The sequence below is a fragment of the Aspergillus foveolatus genome (assembly GCF_047715535.1).
Source record: "Aspergillus foveolatus strain CBS 279.81 unplaced genomic scaffold BDW70scaffold_1, whole genome shotgun sequence".
NCBI classification, from domain to species: domain Eukaryota; kingdom Fungi; phylum Ascomycota; class Eurotiomycetes; order Eurotiales; family Aspergillaceae; genus Aspergillus; species Aspergillus foveolatus.
The window spans coordinates 1,195,083-1,214,140 of NW_027396065.1; the positions used below are offsets into that span (position 1 = coordinate 1,195,083).

The 19,058-nt window shown below is 50.8% G+C and overlaps 9 protein-coding genes across 9 annotated transcripts; 4 read left to right on the forward strand and 5 right to left on the reverse strand.

Moving 5' to 3' along the window:
• Positions 1-52: 52 nt before the first annotated feature.
• Positions 53-1,990, forward strand: BDW70DRAFT_126182 (PP2C family serine/threonine-protein phosphatase). Its single transcript, XM_073735047.1, has 2 exons — positions 53-164; positions 303-1,990. The coding sequence occupies exons 1-2, from the start codon at positions 104-106 to the stop codon at positions 1,922-1,924; spliced, it is 1,683 nt and encodes a 560-aa protein (XP_073601345.1). The 5' UTR covers positions 53-103; the 3' UTR covers positions 1,925-1,990.
• Positions 1,991-2,701: 711 nt separating this feature from the next.
• On the forward strand, positions 2,702-4,027 carry BDW70DRAFT_5193 (CDP-diacylglycerol--inositol 3-phosphatidyltransferase). The gene is made up of 4 exons (XM_073744182.1): positions 2,702-2,785; positions 2,851-3,067; positions 3,129-3,505; positions 3,571-4,027. The coding sequence occupies exons 2-4, from the start codon at positions 2,890-2,892 to the stop codon at positions 3,934-3,936; spliced, it is 921 nt and encodes a 306-aa protein (XP_073601346.1). The 5' UTR covers positions 2,702-2,785; positions 2,851-2,889; the 3' UTR covers positions 3,937-4,027.
• A 387-nt stretch (positions 4,028-4,414) lies between these two features.
• leu2A (3-isopropylmalate dehydrogenase LEU2) lies at positions 4,415-6,092 on the forward strand. The gene is made up of 6 exons (XM_073735048.1): positions 4,415-4,681; positions 4,735-4,755; positions 4,826-4,894; positions 4,959-5,054; positions 5,130-5,757; positions 5,818-6,092. Exons 1-6 carry the CDS (start codon positions 4,631-4,633, stop codon positions 6,054-6,056), a joined length of 1,104 nt encoding a protein of 367 aa, XP_073601347.1. The 5' UTR covers positions 4,415-4,630; the 3' UTR covers positions 6,057-6,092.
• Positions 6,093-6,245: 153 nt separating this feature from the next.
• On the reverse strand, positions 6,246-7,949 carry BDW70DRAFT_5199 (anaphase promoting complex subunit DOC1). The gene is made up of 2 exons (XM_073744184.1): positions 7,356-7,949; positions 6,246-7,287 (listed from the first exon to the last, which is right to left on the reverse strand). Exons 1-2 carry the CDS (start codon positions 7,879-7,881, stop codon positions 6,389-6,391), a joined length of 1,425 nt encoding a protein of 474 aa, XP_073601348.1. The 5' UTR covers positions 7,882-7,949; the 3' UTR covers positions 6,246-6,388.
• A 164-nt stretch (positions 7,950-8,113) lies between these two features.
• BDW70DRAFT_126188 (phosphatidylserine decarboxylase 1) lies at positions 8,114-9,951 on the reverse strand. The gene has a single exon (XM_073735049.1). It carries the CDS (start codon positions 9,871-9,873, stop codon positions 8,230-8,232), a length of 1,644 nt encoding a protein of 547 aa, XP_073601349.1. The 5' UTR covers positions 9,874-9,951; the 3' UTR covers positions 8,114-8,229.
• Positions 9,952-10,083: 132 nt separating this feature from the next.
• On the forward strand, positions 10,084-12,291 carry BDW70DRAFT_5204 (uncharacterized protein). Its single transcript, XM_073744185.1, has 2 exons — positions 10,084-10,593; positions 10,651-12,291. The coding sequence occupies exons 1-2, from the start codon at positions 10,339-10,341 to the stop codon at positions 12,163-12,165; spliced, it is 1,770 nt and encodes a 589-aa protein (XP_073601350.1). The 5' UTR covers positions 10,084-10,338; the 3' UTR covers positions 12,166-12,291.
• Positions 12,292-12,370: 79 nt separating this feature from the next.
• Positions 12,371-13,548, reverse strand: BDW70DRAFT_155207 (phosphoglycerate mutase family protein; the record flags this gene model as incomplete). The annotated part of the gene is made up of 3 exons (XM_073740003.1): positions 12,371-13,070; positions 13,135-13,463; positions 13,513-13,548. 3 exons carry the CDS (start codon positions 13,546-13,548, stop codon positions 12,371-12,373), a joined length of 1,065 nt encoding a protein of 354 aa, XP_073601351.1.
• A 73-nt stretch (positions 13,549-13,621) lies between these two features.
• Positions 13,622-15,092, reverse strand: BDW70DRAFT_126192 (40S ribosomal protein uS8). Its single transcript, XM_073735050.1, has 2 exons — positions 14,440-15,092; positions 13,622-14,168 (listed from the first exon to the last, which is right to left on the reverse strand). The coding sequence occupies exons 1-2, from the start codon at positions 14,570-14,572 to the stop codon at positions 13,909-13,911; spliced, it is 393 nt and encodes a 130-aa protein (XP_073601352.1). The 5' UTR covers positions 14,573-15,092; the 3' UTR covers positions 13,622-13,908.
• A 769-nt stretch (positions 15,093-15,861) lies between these two features.
• On the reverse strand, positions 15,862-18,916 carry BDW70DRAFT_146581 (karyopherin beta; the record flags this gene model as incomplete). Its single annotated transcript, XM_073738598.1, has 8 exons — positions 15,862-16,157; positions 16,209-16,446; positions 16,497-16,829; positions 16,879-17,095; positions 17,147-17,775; positions 17,829-18,635; positions 18,735-18,793; positions 18,877-18,916. 8 exons carry the CDS (start codon positions 18,914-18,916, stop codon positions 15,862-15,864), a joined length of 2,619 nt encoding a protein of 872 aa, XP_073601353.1.
• Between the last annotated feature and the right edge of the window lie 142 nt (positions 18,917-19,058).

Sequence of the window (19,058 nt, forward strand, 5' to 3'; positions counted from 1 at the left end):
GCCCCCGCGACAAATACTTCGACCTCAGAACCAACTCTTTCTCTCTCATTATCACACTCTCTTCTGATCTCACTTAGCTTAAAGGACCAATGTCGCGACCTTCATGACTCTGGCTCCGTCGAAGCGAGTCACTGTCCGGGTCTGGACCCTGATTGACAGTCAAAGTACGTTCGGAGTTCCTCCATGCTTTTTCCAGTCCCTCTTATCTCCGATAGTTCGATGGAGATTATGAATTACCACAGAAAGATTCAATGACAAGCGATTCTGAACAACAAATAGCTTACTCTTACTTCATCCAATAGACTATATTCGTTTTTATAGATGTCGCTACTCTTCAACTACGCAGGCAGCAGAGTCAACGCGGACCACCAAACGACGCGAATTCCACGACTACTTCGTTACGCATCTTCCCTCATCTTCGCTTCATCCGGACCCAAGGGGCCCTTTAACCTCGTTCCATAAACTCCCTCGTTCGGCGTCCGTGCCCCATACTGGAGAGTACACGCACTCGCCAACATCTTTCCAAGCCCTAACTAGTCGGGAGACAACGGTAGTTCGGATTCCGCTACGCAGCGCAAAACATCATTTTGGAGCAGCAACCTCACGAGGGACTCGCCCTTCAAATGAAGATACCTACCAAGCCGGAGTGATTGATATTCCCGCTTTCGCGAAGCGGCCGCCTGCCTCTCTAACGATCAGGAACCGGAGTGCGCGGGACGCTGGTCTTCGCGAAAATAGAGGTGCGGACAGTGCAAGTGGCGACCCCCAAGTGTTCTATTTTGGTATTTTCGATGGCCACGGAGGGTCCGAATGCAGTACATTCTTAAAAGAAACGCTACACGAATATATTCAAGACACTGCCGCTGAATTCGAGCTGCAGTCGAGTTTGAGAAAGGCTGGTGAGAACTCCGCGTCTCCGGACGCTGAAAGCGAGTTGCCCATTCGGCAAGGCAGCAACGTTGCGCGGGTTCAAAGATTAGAAAAGAGTCTAGTCCAAAGCTGGAGAAACCTTGTTGGAGGGTACTTTAGAAGATTTGTACCTCCCAACTTCTCGCACCTCGCCAAACATACCGCAGAGGAATCATCATCAGTGCCCGAGAATAACAAAGGGGTCACAATTGAGGAGATTCTGGAGTATGCTTTCTTGCGTGCAGACTTGGACTTTGTCTCTGCCCAAGCATCAAGGGAGGATGACGAGCTGAGCAATGTCTGCCGTCCGCTTTACCAAGACGATATTCTTTATGGACCGAGCCGCTCACAGTCCCTCAACGTTGCTGGCTTGAGACGGTTCAAGGGTGGAAGCACAGCCAGTACTGTACTCATTTCCACGCCCACGCCCGCACCCTTCTGGCACCCAGCAAGCCCATCTAGCTTGCTGGTGTCGCATGTCGGTGATACCAGAATACTGTTATGCTCAACAGTCACCGGCGAGGCAGTTCCGCTCACATCTAATCACCACCCCTCTTCTCCAATTGAAGCCAACCGGCTACGGCGATATGCAGCTACTTTTGTTACGGATTCATTTGGCGAAGAGCGCATTAGTGGCCTAGCTAACACTCGTGCCTTTGGCGATGTACACTCAAAACGAATTGGAGTGTCGGCCGAACCTGAGCTCCGTCGATTCGAGATAGCGCCCGCGGAGTATTCGTTCCTGGTGCTAATGTCAGATGGTATCAGCGAGGCCCTTACTGACCAGGAAGTGGTGGATATCATTAAAGAAGCGAAGACCCCAGATGAAGGGGCTCGACATGTTGTCAACTTCGCTACTGAAGTAACTAGGACCGGCGACAATGCTACTTGCCTCGTTGTGCGACTCGGCGGCTGGGAGCGACGATTGGAAGGGGGTTTAGGAAGTTTGGGAACAAAAGAATCTCGCGAATTCCGTCGACAAGAGGCTACAGATCCGCGCAGGTCACGGAGATGACAGAAACATTGTATATATGATGTAAAATTCGTCTTCAACATCTTTCGTTTGTTACTTTTGCAATGCATGAATTGTACATATTGAGAATACTACTTTTTCCTTTCTCTAAGGTGATGGCACATGCGTGTTGTCTGAAGGTCCAGAATGCTTAGGAGCTAAGTCGTAGTATAGATCCTAGTGATGGGACGTTGGCCTAAACTATTCCAATGGCTTGCTATGCGAAAGACTGAATCTGCTCAGTGCTGCATACGCCCCATGTGAACTAAAAAATGATCGCTTTTCCTACCAACAAAGCTCTCTCGCTTCTGATGTCCCCCTTTCGCATTTATCTCGGAATCAAGAAAGAACCGGACCCTGTCTTTTTCCTGTTGTCTAACTGGAGTCTTGTCGCTTCAATTCTACATTATCGAGCCTATCGCCGCAAATGAAAGTTCTCGGACAAGTTGTCAATTTATATGGGTTCTGCTGACACGGTACTTCTTGATCAACAATATCTGAATAAGCTCCAGTGCTGCTTTTTTATTCTGCTAGCGTCCAGGCAAAATTCCAGACCCTCATCCCTCGTGCTCTTTTTCCTTAAACGAATTCATATCAGCGGTGATCTTGTTATTAGCGATCGCACGCGTGCAGTGGCCAGGGCGGGATCGCCCTAGTGGTATGTGTCGGACAGGCCCTCCAAGCTGACAGTAACTGGCAATTTCAGCTCTGCTCTTGTTCGGCCCAGGGGTAATCAACGGGACTTATTCAGAGAGCTAATGCGCAATTCAGTCTTCAGCTTCCGACCCAGTTCATACCTAACCGGTTAGAATAACCTGTTCTCGAAGTTGCAAATTGTTCGCGGTGGAAGTCCTCGGATAAGAGGTTTCTCCCCTTTTTCACCACATCATCGCGTCGTACAACCTCCCTTTCTAACGGCCCCCGAATAGCTTCCAAAAACAGTCCAATACTTCCGCCCCCTCTAAAATATGAGCGCTCGTACCAGAAGGCAGAAGGCCGCGCTGGCCGCTCAGTCCGAAGGAAGCGACGACGTATCGTCAACGAGTAACGGCACTATACAAAGACCGCCCAAACAAAGCAGATCAGCCTCGCCGGAAGATGACGGAGTGACAGAGAATGTATACCTCTTTGCTCCAAATATTATTGGTAAGAAACGCAGTCCAGGTTGCTGGTCGCTGCACTCCCGCTAACAGCGCAAATTTCATAGGTTATGTGAGAGTTGTCCTGGCGATTGCGTCCCTCTACTATATGCCCCTCCACCCGCGAACGTGCTCGCTTCTCTACAGCGTCTCCTGCTTGCTGGATGCCCTGGACGGATATGCAGCGCGTTATTACAACCAGTCCACTACGTTCGGCGCTGTGCTTGACATGGTAACTGATCGTTGCACAACTGCTTGCCTTCTCGTCTTCCTGAGTTCTGCCTGGCCACGATGGGCGCTCGTCTTCCAGTCGTTGATCTCCTTAGATATGGCCAGTCATTACATGCACATGTACGCAACTCTCAGCATGGGAGGGGCCAACCAGAGCCATAAGAAAATCGATTCCTCGCGGAGTTGGGTTTTGTACCTCTACTACAACAGCAGGGTGAGTTCTGGGATTCTCTTCTGAGCCTGCATTTCCAGATAATGCTGACAACGATCACACGATAGACTGTCCTTTTCATCTGCTGTGCTCTCAACGAGCTCTTCTTTATTGGCCTGTACCTACTCTCCTTTTCGTCTCCTACTCTATCATCCTCTCTACTCCAGCCCCCACAAGGCGTTACTGTGGGCGGAACACCACCTCCTCCAGCTTCGACTAGTGTATTCGCAAGTCCTTGGAGTGCTGGAGCTCTGGAATTGGCCCGGGCCAACAAGATTGACAGCTTTTGGCCTTGGGTGATCACGGCAGTCTCGTTCCCGGTCATGGCCTTCAAACAGTTTGTCAACGTCGTACAGCTGGTCAAGGCGTCCAATTGGCTAGTCGAAGGAGACCTTGACAACCGGCGGAAGGTTCGCAAGGCGAGAAAGAATTAGCTCGGCATATGACATGAGCCTGCATTCGAAACTGGAGCTTTGAGTTATATAACCGTTCTATCTTGAAGCTAGCGAAGTCGATCCCAAAATTCTGGGCCTTTCCTGTCTTACCGACAGCCTATATCGTTCTGCATGGCCCTGGTGCTTCGTCCTTCGTCGAAGACCAGCTTCATTAATATGTTCATTTCCTCTTTTGCGACAAGTCTCTGGGTAATATGGTTCCTACGAATGGATAGATTGTGGGTGGGCATATGGATTGGGAGGGATTTGTGGAATTGGGCATGTATATTTGTCTCCAACAGGCGTGTGGACCAAGAATGGTTTGAGTGATGGCCTCTGGTCTTTTTTTTCTTACTTTCTTGCTTCTTCTACTTTCTCTTTCACTTCTTGTTATTAATTGCCTCCTTACCTTTGAAGTTTTTTTTTTTTTTTTTTTTTTTTTTTTTTTTTTTTTTTTTTTTTTTTTTTTTTTTTTTTTTTTTAATGTGTTTCTTTGGCTGTTGGTCTATATTAGCCCATTGGGAATATCGGATTACCGTACATAACCGCGCTCCGGTGTCGGCGTGGGGAAGACCGCAAATCCAACCCCGCCGACTACCTTTATAACGTGGGAGGCTCTCCTAATCTTAACACCTTTGCCCAAGGTCTTTTTGTTTGCTCTCTATTTGCAGTCCTTGTGAACTGTGCTGTCAGAATGCCGTCTTACAATATTGTTGTCTTTGGGGGAGATCATTGCGGTCCTGAGGTGAGGTTGACGTACACATTGCTATGGCGCGGAGCTGATGTGCTATACTCCAGGTTACCGCCGAGGCTGTCAAGGTGAGCTACTGAACGGTTCTTACAAAAAGCATTGGGCGATTCAAGAAGCTAACCGCAAGTCCCGCACTAGATCCTCCGTGTGATCGAAAAGAGCCGTGACGATATCACCTTTAACCTGCAAGACCACTTGCTCGGTGGTGTAAGCATTGATGCCACATATTTTACACATTAAGAGTCAAGTGCTGATAAAGTCCCTATTCTAGTGCTCAATTGATGCCACGGGATCTCCTCTTACCAATGAAGCACTTGAAGCCGCGAAGAACGCTGACGCCGTGTTCCTTGGTGCCATTGGTGGCCCAGTATGTGATACCCAGGCTTCTCGCGATACACCAAGTATTGAAGGCGTGGCTAATCAGGTATCAATTGGTTGTTAGGAATGGGGAACTGGCGCTGTCCGCCCTGAGCAGGGTATTCTCAAGCTGCGCAAGGAAATGGGCACTTTCGCCAACTTGCGACCATGCAATTTCGCCGCTCCCTCACTAGTAGAGAGCTCCCCCCTCCGGCCTGAGATCTGCCGCGGCGTCGACTTCAACATTATCCGTGAATTGACTGGCGGTATCTACTTCGGTGAACGCAAGGAAGACGACGGCAGCGGCTTCGCCCTGGATACGGAACCTTACTCACGCGCTGAAATTGAACGCATCACCCGTCTTGGTGCCCACCTCGCCCTGCAACACAACCCCCCTCTTCCTGTGTGGAGCTTGGACAAGGCCAACGTCCTTGCTACCAGCCGTCTCTGGCGTAAGACCGTTACCGAAGTCATGGCCAAGGAGTTCCCTCAGCTCAAGCTTGAGCACCAGCTTATCGACTCCGCTGCCATGATTATGGTCAAGGACCCTCGCAAGCTGAATGGTATCGTCATCACCAGCAACCTGTTCGGTGACATTATATCGGACGAGGCTAGCGTTATCCCTGGATCTTTGGGTCTGCTTCCCAGCGCCAGTCTGAGCAGCATTCCTGACGGAAAGGGTAAGGTTAACGGTATTTACGAGCCTATTCACGGTATGTATTCCTATGTTATTGCCCCTCTCGATGATTGATATGCTGAGTTGGTCTTACTAGGCTCCGCGCCCGACATTTCTGGAAAGGGCATCGTTAACCCCGTCGCTGCAATCCTCTCAGTCGGCCTGATGATGCAGTACTCTTTCGCCCTCTTCGAAGAGGCTCGCGCCGTTGCGACTGCCGTGAGCAACGTCATCGAGGCCGGTGTCCGCACCGGCGACATTGGCGGCAAAGCTTCCACCAAGGAAGTCGGTGATGCTGTTGCTGCTGAGCTGGAGAAGCTTCTCAAGAATAAATGATTGCACCAAGGGCGTGGTGAAGACGCTACTATAATGAAAAGATGACTGGTCGAAAAAGTACTTGTCATATGTGGCATTAAACATGCCAAATGAGATAACGAACGACTTAAATAGAATTCAGAAGCACTCATGATTTTATCAATGCTAGTATTGCAATGATGGCAGTCATTGCATGAGTAATCACAATATAGTAGCTAGCGGGTATCTCAAACCGAGGCGCCTAAGGACCTTCCTTCCTTCTGTGTCCATAATGCAAGAATGTGTGTCCACCAACTCCAGAGAACCGTACCTCCTGGAGTGCATAAAATGAAATAGGGATAAACGGAATCTGATCAACGAATTACAGGGTCTCCCATCCAATCCGGCTCCTCTAACCCTGTTACCTTGGCCCTGTCACCAACCCCTGTGCCTTCGCCTCGGCCGTCATCGTCATTAGCACCACGTAGAGACTTCCTGACACTGTGCCTGCGGACTCGACCATCTGCAGAGGCGGAGGGAGCATTACCAATACGCCGACGGTTGTCATCCCTCGCGAAGACTTGGAACCCACGCACATGAGTATCCTTTCCGTTCTGATGATTTTCCATCACCCGCATCTGAATTACCATGGCCTTAAGCACGCTCCCCGCATACGGGTCATCATCGTCCTCTGTGTCGTCATCATCGACATCGTCCCAGTCGTCGATATTGTCTTCGCCATACAAGCTGGTCTCATGATCGGAATTGTGATGATCCTCAGCATCCGAAAGCAGCGGATCATCCGCGAGTATGCTACCCGCATACTTCCCCTTCCCCTTATCTTTTTTACCGCGATATCGGGATGATGATTTCCGTACTCGCCGACGCTTTCGTCTCTCACGTACCCATCCACCATTCTGCCCGCCAACTCCCTCGAGCGGGACATCCACCCAGCCACAGGGTCCTTCACCTTCCCATGTCGCAAACTCCACTAGGTCGTTCCCGCCCATGCCAGCTAGGAAAGTCATCTTCGTAGGCGTGTAACTCTCATCGAGACTAAAGTCGAGATAGACCCTAATCTTGACCACAGCAACGAGCTTGAAAAAGTGTAGCGTTAGTGTATGCGGCTGCGGTCCATCGGACTGCCAGTACTGAGAATGATCTGGGTTTCGGAGCGCGGCTACGCCGCAGCCCGGCTTGTGGGTTGAGACGGTCCAAGACGCTAATGAGGATATCTCACGGAGATCGTTTGATAGCGGAGTGGGTGATTTATCTATATCGACGAAGCAATTCAGTTAGCTGTTGGCCCTCGAACCGACGTAGGAATAATGGGGTATGCACCTCGATCATGCATCAACTCATCCTCGTCCTCTTCCGCACCCTCTTCTTCGATTTCCCCGTCAACAATTCCCTCCATTTCCTCTGAAAGATCAACTTCATTCTCTTCCGCACTCAGATCAGTCCGTCCTTCCACTTCCACACCATTCAGGGCTTCATCGTCGTCGCCGTCTTCAATAAATGGATTGTCCTCGTCATAATCATACTCTTCGGCTACATCTTCACCGATCATTGGCTCTCTTCCCCGACCCTGTGGCCTCCCAGCCACACCCCTCCCAAACAACGAAAAAAGCGCCGCTTGCGCCTGCGCCGCGCGCCGAACCGGCTCCGGAGGCCCCGCTACATCAGCGGACGTATCAATCGCGGCCCCAGCAGAAGGATGTAGCTGGGGAAAGGGGATCCCTCTAGGCGATGGGGTCTGGAACTGAGACTGCGCTGGCATATGGTTTAGGCGCTGCCGTTGTTGTGGCTGCCGAGGTGGGGAGTCGGAGGGAGCGGTGGGGTGTCGGCGGAGGAGATGGCGAGGCATGACTGCGCTTTGGTTGGTTGGACTTGGGATGCTTTGGCCGCATCTAGGGGGCTCCCATTATATATTCCCGCTAAAGTGGTCTCTCAGAGTTGTTTGTGTTTGTGATGGTTGGTGCCCCAGATCGCGAGCTCTTTCTCTCGCCGACTTTCCGGGTCACGTGAGGTATATAATGTTGCTGGGGATAGAAAGTATAGAGTAGTCTAGGTTGGTGACAGCAAAGCCGCAACGTAACTAGATAAAAGAATATGGTATATTAAATAATGTCTGAGAAAGAAATAATATAATACTATGACAGCCTAGCGTAACATGGGTAGCAACAGGGGGGTGCAGGGACCTTATATTCACATTCTACTCCTTGATATCAATGTATGCAAGCTTCTGACCCATCTTGATGCGCTGGCCCTTTTCAATCGTCCAATTCAACCCACCGTCTCGCTGGCCCTCTTTCCAACCGGCATCGAATGACTTGCGGGTGCCCATGGGAGCCTCGAAGACCAGCACAATAGAGCTTCCCAACTGGAATCCACCCATCTCCTCACCTCGTTGAAGGGGGTGGCCCCCGAGTGTCCGACTGGCGTGAAGGTAAGTAGCCTCAGCAAAGCCGGGGTATTGTTCGCCGCGCCGTGCGGCTTCCGCAGCAGCAATATCCGCCGCGGTGTCGGTGAGAAGGCTATTCGTTCGAAGCTCGGAGTCGAAGTTGATTTTAATCGAGCCTACATTTGTGGCGCCCACTGGCGTATAGCTGAAGAATCCCCAGCGCCACCGGCCCAAAAGCACAACACGCTCGTTGAGAGTGAAAAGGCCAGGCAGATGTCGCTGCAGATACGGTGACACAGAGAACAACTCCCCTGCAAAATGTCGACGGCTCTCAACAACCCAAGGAACAGGGGAGTGGAACCGATGATAATCACCAGGTGCGAGGTAAATGACCACGTAGTAAAGAGCATTATTAGACGTAGGTTTCGGAGCATACCAAGGGGTGCCATCGCCACGGGCAAGGTCTTCTCGCACCTGAGTTTCGGACGTTACTTGGGATTCAGTGGACGCATCTTTGGACGATGAGCGTTTCCTTAGACCTCCGGTCTCCCCAGAAAAGAGAGATGGCAAAGTATAAGAAATGCCGTTCATGGTAGCAAACTGTTCATCAGCCGCAATACTGGCGGCATCCTTTTGCGAGGGCTCGTTGTGATGATCCATAAACTTCTTGGAATGATCTGCTTGAGATGGAGTGGCGGAACCTAAGAGCGCGTCCAAGCTATAGGTCACGCCTTTAACCTGTTCCACTTCCCCTCGCTCTATGAGTCCGAACTGAAGAATACGCCCATCGGAGGGAGACAGAATAGCATGCAGGTCTGGGTCTAATGGACGAACGCCAGGCTTCAACTTGCGATAGAAAAAGGCTGCCAGATTTGGATATACGTGAAGATCGGGCTCGGCCACTTCGTCAAGGTTGACGCCAAAAATCCAAGAGTATAGCTTGAAACCTGGCACGCGCAAATAGTAAGGAAGTTCTATTTCATTGAACCGGCCCCATAATCGAGACATTGCCTTCAATGGCAGGGTTGACATAATCTGAACTTGCCATGGCCCGCTAGGCCGGATCTTTGGCCGCGGGGGTGGTTTCGAGAAATCAAAGGATTCTCCGGCAGCTTCAGCTTCCCTTTCTTGTCGTATTCGTTCATTCCGCTGAGACTTGTAATAATGCAGTATACCTAGTAGACCAATTCCCAGCCCGACCGGAATTGGATACCATTCGACCTTGGTATTTCGTAGAGCAAAACGTAGTCGGGATCCAAAAGAACTTTTGGTCGACGAGTTCTGCTTTTGGTTATTATTGTAAGAAGGGCGAGACTTCGAAAAAAACCTGACACCGGCCCTAAGCCGCTCAGGAGGGCCGAAAGACACCATGTCTGATAGCGCAATGCGCTCTTTTGAAAGACAAGCGAGGTTGCGGCGCAACGGAGCGGAGTAGCTGAACAGGCCCGAGGCCATAATGCGAACGTCACACCATGAAAGTCATCCCGAATGGGGCATAAAACAGGCAAAGGCTCTCCCCAGGCGCGGGATTTTCAGTAGGATAGACTCATGTGAACAGGTAATGCCGGTTCGGGGGTAAAATGATGTTTTGTCTTCTCACCGCCCGGCAGAATCAACTGATAGCGATCGTTTCCTTCCTCCACGGCCCCATCTCCTCCGCTTCAACCGTCTCATCAACTTCTATAGTGGTATCATATTACTCATTGACTCTCTCTTTACTTGCGTACTTATTACCTATACTTGCAACCTGGGAATATTCAAACCTAGCTAGGTGACCGCGTACAAGACACTTCGTCCTATTTTCCAAAGGCCACCGTAATATACTACCAATTGAGCTCCGCACCACTTCCCACCACTTACCTGGCCTTTCCGCTATCTCCAGCTTTCCCTATTACGACACAGCTGCTCTTGCTTGAACCTATGTCTTTACTCGAGGCGGAGGGCGGCAATTGTTCTGGAGGTTTCATTCTCCATGTGTTGTGTCCGTCCCTGCCACCGCCGAATCGCTTCACCTTCACCAACCTTCCTCTCTCCTCAACCATCGCCGACCTCAAAGTTCGCATTTCGCAAACAGTCCCATCTCGCCCTGTGCCAGACAACCAGAAGCTGTTGTATCTGGGAAAACTGCTTTCCAACGACAGTGTCACATTGCAATCTCTCTTCGAACCAGTGAACGTGAGCGCAACCCCGTCCCAATCTTCGTTCACCAGGATTAATGTAGTTCTCATTTAGGGCTCCGAGCATTCAATACATCTCGTACTACCACCAACTCCGACAAACTCTACGGACCCTGCCAAGACAGTCACAAACGCCTCATATCATTCCAACCGGGCCGACACTCCCAGAGACAACCAATCGCGAAATCCTGAACTGCATGCGCCGCAACTGAGGTACAGGGAACCTAATCCTTTAAGGCGGGATGAGATTGCACAGTCACTACACGAGAATGCCACCCGTCGTCTGGCCGAACTACAACACGATAATGCTTATTCCCAGGCCTCTTGGACAAGAACATCAGCATGGACGTCACAGCAGCTTCACCGCCCGCCGTCGTACATACCAGGGCCTATTGGCGCAACTACACCGATTACCTCGCCTTTTACTACTCCCCTAAACCTTCCAGCTGGGGATCTCGGAGAGGGCATTCAGCTTCCAGAAGAGACTCAGGCACGACTACGGCTACTTAAACAGCATATAAGCCTTGCAGAAGAACAGATAAACTGCGGGATCGCTCCCGCGATAGACCATGTAATTCAGCTACGCACGCATTTATTCAAGATTCTTGACGACCAGCTTAGACGGCATCCGTCGGAACGTGGCGAATTTGTTGAGCCATTAATCACCCGGGTCTTTGACATATCTACTCGCGCCGATGAGCTCCGTCGGCGTCATTTGTTACCTCACAATTCTCGTCCCTCACATCAGCCGACAGCTCCTTTGTACCTCATCTCTTCACCTAATGGTTACCAAGCCGTATGCACACCTTACGTTGCAACGGATGGGGACCGGACACCAGGTACAGTGGCTACAGCCGAGACGGTTTCCGCCGAGGGGCAACACGCCAATGCACAGCCCGACGCAGACGCAGCAGTTATGGAAAATGTAGTCCGTCGCGCCGTACTCAACCAACGGCCTGTAGCTGATGGCCAATTTGGTATGGGGCGAAATCTACGGCGGCTGTGGCTGTTCATGCGGCTTTACTTCTTTTGTCATATGTTCAGCCAACCCGGATCCCAAACACGGCTGCTCTATGTAACTCTGTCGGTGATTGCCGCGATCCTCTCAGAAACCAACATCCCAAGCCGAGTATACGAGATGATCCTTGTTCCTGTCCAGCGACATCTCGAAGGGCTAGTACATTTTACACCGGCGGAGCAAGCACCACTGCGCCCTCAAGGTACAGAAACAGCGAGTGGCGGAGCTGCAACCAATCAACAAGTGGGTATACAGCCTGGTCGCGAGGCACGCTGGGCTGGGCTATACCGTAATCTACGAAGAGTGGAACGTTCAGCGGCCCTCTTCATCGCCAGTCTCGTACCAGGTGTAGGCGAGAGGCATATTGAGGTGCGGAATGCGGCTGCACGAAATGCTGAGCTTGCGCGACAGGAGGAAGAACGACGGCGACAAGAAGAAGCAGCAGCAGCAGCGAACACAGACGAGGTCACAGCTGGTGAGCGAAGTGCTCAGGCTACAACGGCGGCCGAAATGAATGAATTAGAGCCCGCAATACCCCAAGAAGTACATTAATTGTGCTTCTGTTTACACATTCTTTTGTCTTGAATCACAATTTGGCGTTACTGGTTGACTTAGCGTAGGCATTATTAAACGGTTTATGTACATAGGAGTTACCAGTGGCATGAGCTTGGAGGCAACAATATGAGAGTCAACATCTTTAGTCTACCAGATCTTTGATCTATCAGAGACGGGATATACAAACGGGTACGCGTAGACTCTATAACTTGTTCCCCAACCGCATCTCACCTTCCGCTGAACTCGCCGTATCTGCCATGGGCCCTGTATCAAACGACTCCTCCCCATTGAAATGCCAGCCTCTCTCTGCACCACCGCTCAAGAAACTACAATCCCCGTTCACCACACAGTCCCAACCACCCCCCACTCCCTTCCCTCCGTCCCATTCAGGCACAACCGTAGCGGTCGGATCTGTAATCCTCGTCCCCTCTGCCAGCGCCCTACCCTCCCTCTTCTGCGCAGCATATCCAAGCCTATACGCAGCTTCATCCTTCCTCCGCCGAAACGTACTCAGCCCCGCTGTAAACACATGAAAATCTTCCTCGCTTGAATCCTCCGGCATATGGCCCGTCAGTACGCGCCCAATAGCGATCAGCGGCGCCGCATGCGAGCATATAAGAATTGCTTTGCTTGATCTCTGTTCAGGGGGCAGAGAGGCCTCGAGCTCGGAGACTTCGGCGTCGACTTCACGGATTATACCGGCTAGGGTTGTTGCAAGGCGATTGTGGAGTTGGGGAATAGACTCGCCCCGGGTGGATGTGTATAAGATGGGTACGCTGCGCGTGGTGTCCAAGGTGAATGGCAGTTCGCTCTTTTCGAAGTTGGGCTTCGGGAGTGACAGTAGTGTTGAGAGCGACGGGGGCGTAGGGTGATGGAAGAAGGTTGTTGAGCCGAACCATTCTCTATCTCAGGTATGGCATTATCAACATTGTCATCCCACATAAGTTCAGGAAATGAAGAACGAACCCAAGCCCATTCTCCACTCTAATTTCATATTCCGCATTCATGTCAATCCCTCCCATCTCTCCTTCGACTTGCTTTCCCTTCGACATCTCCTTCGCGCCTTTCAAAGCCCTCACAGCTGGCTCAATAGTCTGCAGGCACCTCCAAAACGGACTGGTATAGACCCTGAACGGCTTCGGTATAACATCCCCGCTAACGAGATGAGCCGCGAGCTCATGCGACTGCTGTACGCCGTGGGAAGTCAAGGTTGGGTCGGAGGGATTCCCTGTGGGTGTGGGAAATTGGGAGCTGTATGTGCCGGTTTTGTAGTCGATTGTCCAATTCAATCGGTGCTGGAGTTTATTAGTGGGTTGTCGGCGGTGATTTGGGGGAGAGACCTACGCCGTGCCGAGTCAAGTAGATTGTGTCAAAAGGCATGATATAGCTGAAAGGTTATTTATTTGTATCTAGGTAGATAGGTTCGATAATGGGTAAGAAAATGGAAGGTAAGTTGGCGTTAAAGGGTGGAAGTTGCGGGGGATATCGATAGCGGCCCTGAACCTCGGCCCGTTGTGGTCACTAATCAATGGCTAACCTATACATGAACTAGTTTAAGCCTACTACCACGGACGGAGGAAATCAGGTTCAACATGGTCATAGGTTATCGAACGTAACTACTATCTAGCGTCCAGCACAGGGTATCATCCCCCAACTCCTCGCCGCATGTATAGCCGTTCTCAGTTTACGTCCATGTCCGATCCATCATTTCAGTTTTTAATAGAACTTTTCATGTCGAGTCTAGTAGAAGAAGCCGAGGAGCTTGCCAGCAACGTGCTTGCGACGAGCCTCCTCGTGGTCCATGATACCAGCAGAAGTGGTCAGGACGACGAAGCCAAACTGACGAGAAGGAAGGAGCTGGACGGCCCAGTTCTCAAGGTCGCCGAGCTGAACAGGGTAGCGCGGGTTGATGACACCGCACTTGTTGAGACGGCCGTTGAGCTGGATGACGATCTTGCCAGAGCGGTGGTCGTCAACCTCCTCAAATTCACCGATGTAGCCTATGAGAAAAATTAATAAGACTGTATCGAAGACTTAAAGGTTTGCCCGACACGAAGCTCAATATGAGAAGAGGGAAGGGAAACTTGTAAGATCTTCGCCATCGACCATCTTGCGACAGACGATGGGTTCAATATCTCGGGCACTTAAAGGGCAGAGCTTGTAATAATCTAAAGCGCCGCCTAGTTATCAACCCGAATTTCTTGATCTCACAAATTCCCTCACGTCTTCTCACATTGCTTCCCTGTCGAAGAGCGGAAAGTGCCAACGTACCGTGCTTCTGCATGACGCTCAGGAACTTGATAATGACCTTGGAAGAAGGACGGATGAGGACCTGGCGCTTGCCAGCCTTCTCGGCGTTGTTGATGGCGTTGAGCGCATCGTTGAGAACGGAGGTCTTGACCATTTTGTAGGTTGTGGAGGGAGAACGAGATTCTCAAATCGAGTGGATAGAAACTGGAGATGAGGTATCTATAATATAATAAAACCCGAAAGCCCCAAGTGGGGACGGGATTCGCGTCAAGTCAGCCGACTAGTCCTCAGGCGCAAAGAGTGCCCTTATGGTTGCAACAATCAAAAGGGTTCTTCAGCCCGTGCCGTAATGAGAGATGCGTATCACATTAGAGGTTTTTGGTCCCATTGAGTCTTGTACTTGAAAGTTCTGCATCAAGAACTTTTGTTTTTCGTTTCACCATCTTCGTTCAAGGCTCGAATTTTTCTCCGGTCGCAACTCCGGTGAACTGGATGGATGACCAGAACTTCCGCAGTGATTTGCCCTCCCAGACTAGCTATAAGGCTGTAGAAGGGGGGAAACTGCAAAAAAAAAAACAGAAACTGCAAGAAAAAAACATACCTCGATGGACGGTACCGACGGTGCTGGAGTGAACGAGGTTGTCGAAGTCAGGAGCAGATCAACGGCGATGGAGACGAGATTTCACGGGTGTGCGCGCTTAGGGTTTCCCCCACTTTACCCTTATCAAAAGTCACGTGCAGATAGCACTTTCGGCCCCATATGTTCATTTGTTTAAAATGATGCTTGCTTCTTCGTATTAAACATAGTATTCCGATTGCACTTTGGGGATATATTGATTCGTGTGCTTATTCAAAGTATTGTCATTCTCTATACAGGTTCTTTTGGGTAAGGTGGAGTCAGGGTCAGATTATACTAACATGGGTCAAATACTTCATGGCGGTGTATCTCTTAGGGGTTACATGACTTTCGGGCATACATGAGTTAAGGGGAAAATGCGGGAGTCTAGTGATGAGAAAGGGTGGAAATGTAAGAGGGAAAGGACATATTGATCATGCATTGGACATATCTTGGAACAAGCGGAGTGTCCGAAAGCGGAAATGCCTAACGGCAAGGGTCATTAGACAAGGGAAAAGGACAGATGTCAAGATAGGGTAGGGGTAGGGGTAGGGGTGGGGTAAGGGAATGGTAGGGCGTGAGGAGTTGGGGTATAGATGATGAGAGGGGCAAGTATTGGAAGAACCGCCATCACTGCTGTCACAAGCCGTCCGGGAAAAATTGTTGGACTGCTTGTCACCATTTCAGGGCACGGCATTTGAGTGTTTCCGTAACGAGATCCACTTCAAGACAGAGATCACCTCCATCGCGGGGTGACCACCCAAAACGTGCAGACCACGCTGGGTGATGTCAACGTCGATCATAGGGATCGTTTGGGCAAGAGTGTCTTATGACATTCCACCACCCTGCATGTTGATCTGGTTCTTAACCTGCTCACGAGCCCAGCGAGCAGTATCAATGGTGCGTTGACCATATTCACGGTTGGTCCTGGTCTCCCTCACCAAACTGGTGACCCACTCGTTGCGGAAGTAGGGGGAGATAGAACCATCCGGGTATGTTTCAGCAAGGTCACCAAGGACACCCATGGATGCCCGCATCAGACCCTCACTGCGAGAAGTGGGATCCTGAGAGATGAGGCGGAGAAGTTCAAAAATAGGGTCAATGAATTCTTTCAGAGCTTGTGCTGAGTGTGGGTTAGCATGTGCATCGGAATTCGGGTCGAAAGCAGACGTACCCTGCGGCTTGCCCTTGTACGCAAGGAGAATACCACCCCAGGCATCCATGATACCCTCACGGAGGGAGATAATATAATCCAGCATCTCGATAGTAACATCGTTGCTGGCGGTGACCAGGGAGGCCTGCTTCAGAACCTGACCGACAACGGTCAAGTACTTATCAAAGTGCTCCCCAATTGCCTGGGCAATGTCTCCAAAAGTTTCGAGGATAGCCGGCTTGAGCTGGTTGGTGGCGCTCTGGAAGTCATGTTAGAGATCGTACATCGAATATAAGAAAGGTTTCTTACGCTTAAGTTGTTCATCAGGTGGTTCATGAAAGTGTCGCAGTACGGCAAAACCTTCTCGTTCAACGCACGAGAGATATCACTGACCAGCCCGATGGCCATGGCGCAAAGGCCGGGCTCTTCCTGGTTGCCAAGGGCACCGTTGAGGAACGGGCTAAAAGATTCCATGTACTTAACAAACTCCGACTCCAAAGCATTAGCAATGGCACCAACAGTGGCGAACACAACGTCAGGCACGCTGGACTTTGGAGGAACAGTAGAAAGGACTTGGAGCAGGATTTGCATAATACGGTCGGCTTGTGGCTTGATTTCAGCCTCGAGGCGTTGAACAATAGCCTAGTCAAGTCAGTCAACAAATAGTTGAAGAGGATTTCCATGTACTTACCAGGACAACGCTTGTGATTCCGGTCTGCATTTCCTCGAGCATGATGCGGTCCTCGACGCTGACGACCTGTTGCTGCATAGGAATAGTACGCTCCAGACGCTGGAGGACGACATCGGATAGGTGAGCAACAGTGGGAAGGCTGTCGTTGGCAGCATTGGTCACGAAAGAGTTGAGGACTTCATAGCCAGCTGTCCGGAGCTGATTATCTGCATCTGATCTGGACGGGAGTTAATTTTGAACTTCAGAAACGAAAATCCGAGGCACGCACCTTTCTGTGAGGGCAAGGAGCGACTTGACGCTCTCCTCGAAGTATTTCGAAATCGGGTTGGTCTGCGCGCCGACATCACCAGCAAAACGGTCGGCCACGTTCATCAACGCCCAGCAGCATGAGCTGGCAATCTTCGGAGAGCTTGCAAGGCCGTTGAAAAGGCAAGAGATAAGGGGTTGAAGGTGCACGTCAGGGTCAAGGGTCTCAGAGCAGAAGTCGCAGACACGGCCGAGCGCGTAAGCAGCGGAGTCGCGGACCTGGATGGAGCTGTCTTCCATCATGCTAACGAGTACGTGCAAGGCCTGCTTGACCAGGGGCTCGAGGACCTTGGGGTCCGGACCGTCCATTATGGCACCAAACGCAGCCACGGCAGCGTCCCTGCGGCGCCAGTCTTCGCTTCGGATGTTCTCCTCGACAAAAGCAAGCACGGGCTGGATGACATCGGCCTGTACGCACTGGGCGTACAGCTGCAGAGCCTGGTAAGCCGCGCGAGAGATGTTGTACTCGTCATCACCTGCATCTTCGTCTTGTTTGCACATAGCCTGCAATAGAACCGGGACAACTTCACGGCAAGCGATGCGCGCGAAACCGTAAATTGGGCGGACATCAGTCAAACCCTCAGCTTGGGCCTTGAAAACATAATCAGCAACCGATCATCAAGACAATGTTGGTTCAGACATACCGCGGCGTTATCATCTTCGATAGCAATTTCTTCCTCGCAAACGGTACACCAGAATTCAATAGCAAGCTTGGCTACATCTTCCTCTTCGCTCTTCATTCCCATAATGCTCAAACCAAACAGAGCCTTCTCCATGTAGAAACTCATCTTATCGTAGTAAGCACCCATGATACGGTTCAGACAACCGAAAGCGCCAGCCTGAACACGAAGGTCCTCCGCCTGTGTAGCCTCACAGACGACCTGCATGATATAATTCCGCTCACCTTCATTTTCCATGTTCGACCGCACAAAGTCCACAGAGTCACTGAGGGCCTTGATGGCGGCGAATCGAATGTCCATGTTCTGCTCCTCACGGCGGGCGCCCTGAACGACAGCCGTAAGGATAGCATTGGAGTGCGCAGCCAAGCTCTCGCGGAGCTCCATTTCCTGAGATTCACAAATAAAACCAATGGTGACCAGGGAAGCCTGTTTCATCTGGTCGGATCCGCTCGCTACATTCTGAACGAGGATCTGCATCAAATCCGGCCATTCATTCTGGGGCAGCTCGATAGCGGCAATAGAAACGATAAACTGAGCCGCAGACTGACCGGCGCGCCCATCCTTGGAGGCGAGCGTCTTAAGCGCAAGTTCCTTGACCTGCGCCTTAATTTCTGGGGTAATTTGCTGGCGCCATTTTTGTTGAACCTCGTTAAGCCTCTCTCGATCTCTGAAAGTAAAAGCGTTCTTCAGAGCAAGACCGGCGGCGGTTCTGATGTGGGAAGCGGAGTTTTCATTCGCGAGTTCCTGGCCTAAGGTGACGAGATAACCGGCCTGAAACAAAGGAGGGGCACAGCGTTAGCAAACTAGGCCCGCCGAAACTTGCTTTATGAGGAGGAAAATGGGAGAACAGGAATAGAAGAGTATACGTACAAAGTCAACCTCGGCCGCGTGGAGCAACTGTTGCTCAGCGTTGGAACGTGTGTTAGCATCTATACATTAAACGAGAGAAGCCGTTAGCAAGATCGCTCCTAGAACACGTTCTGAGCAAGAGTCATAGAAGACCAGAACTCACCTGAGGAGATTGTGTTTGCCAACACTTGAGTGACATCCATGGTGATTTTACAGGTAGAGTCACAAGCCTGTAAGAGGGATGAGAGGAAAAAGAAAAAAGGAAAGGGGAGAGGGGAAGGAGTGACCGAAGAACTCCTCTTGCCAAATAAAAAAAAGGGAAATAAAAAGAGACAGGAAGTAGAT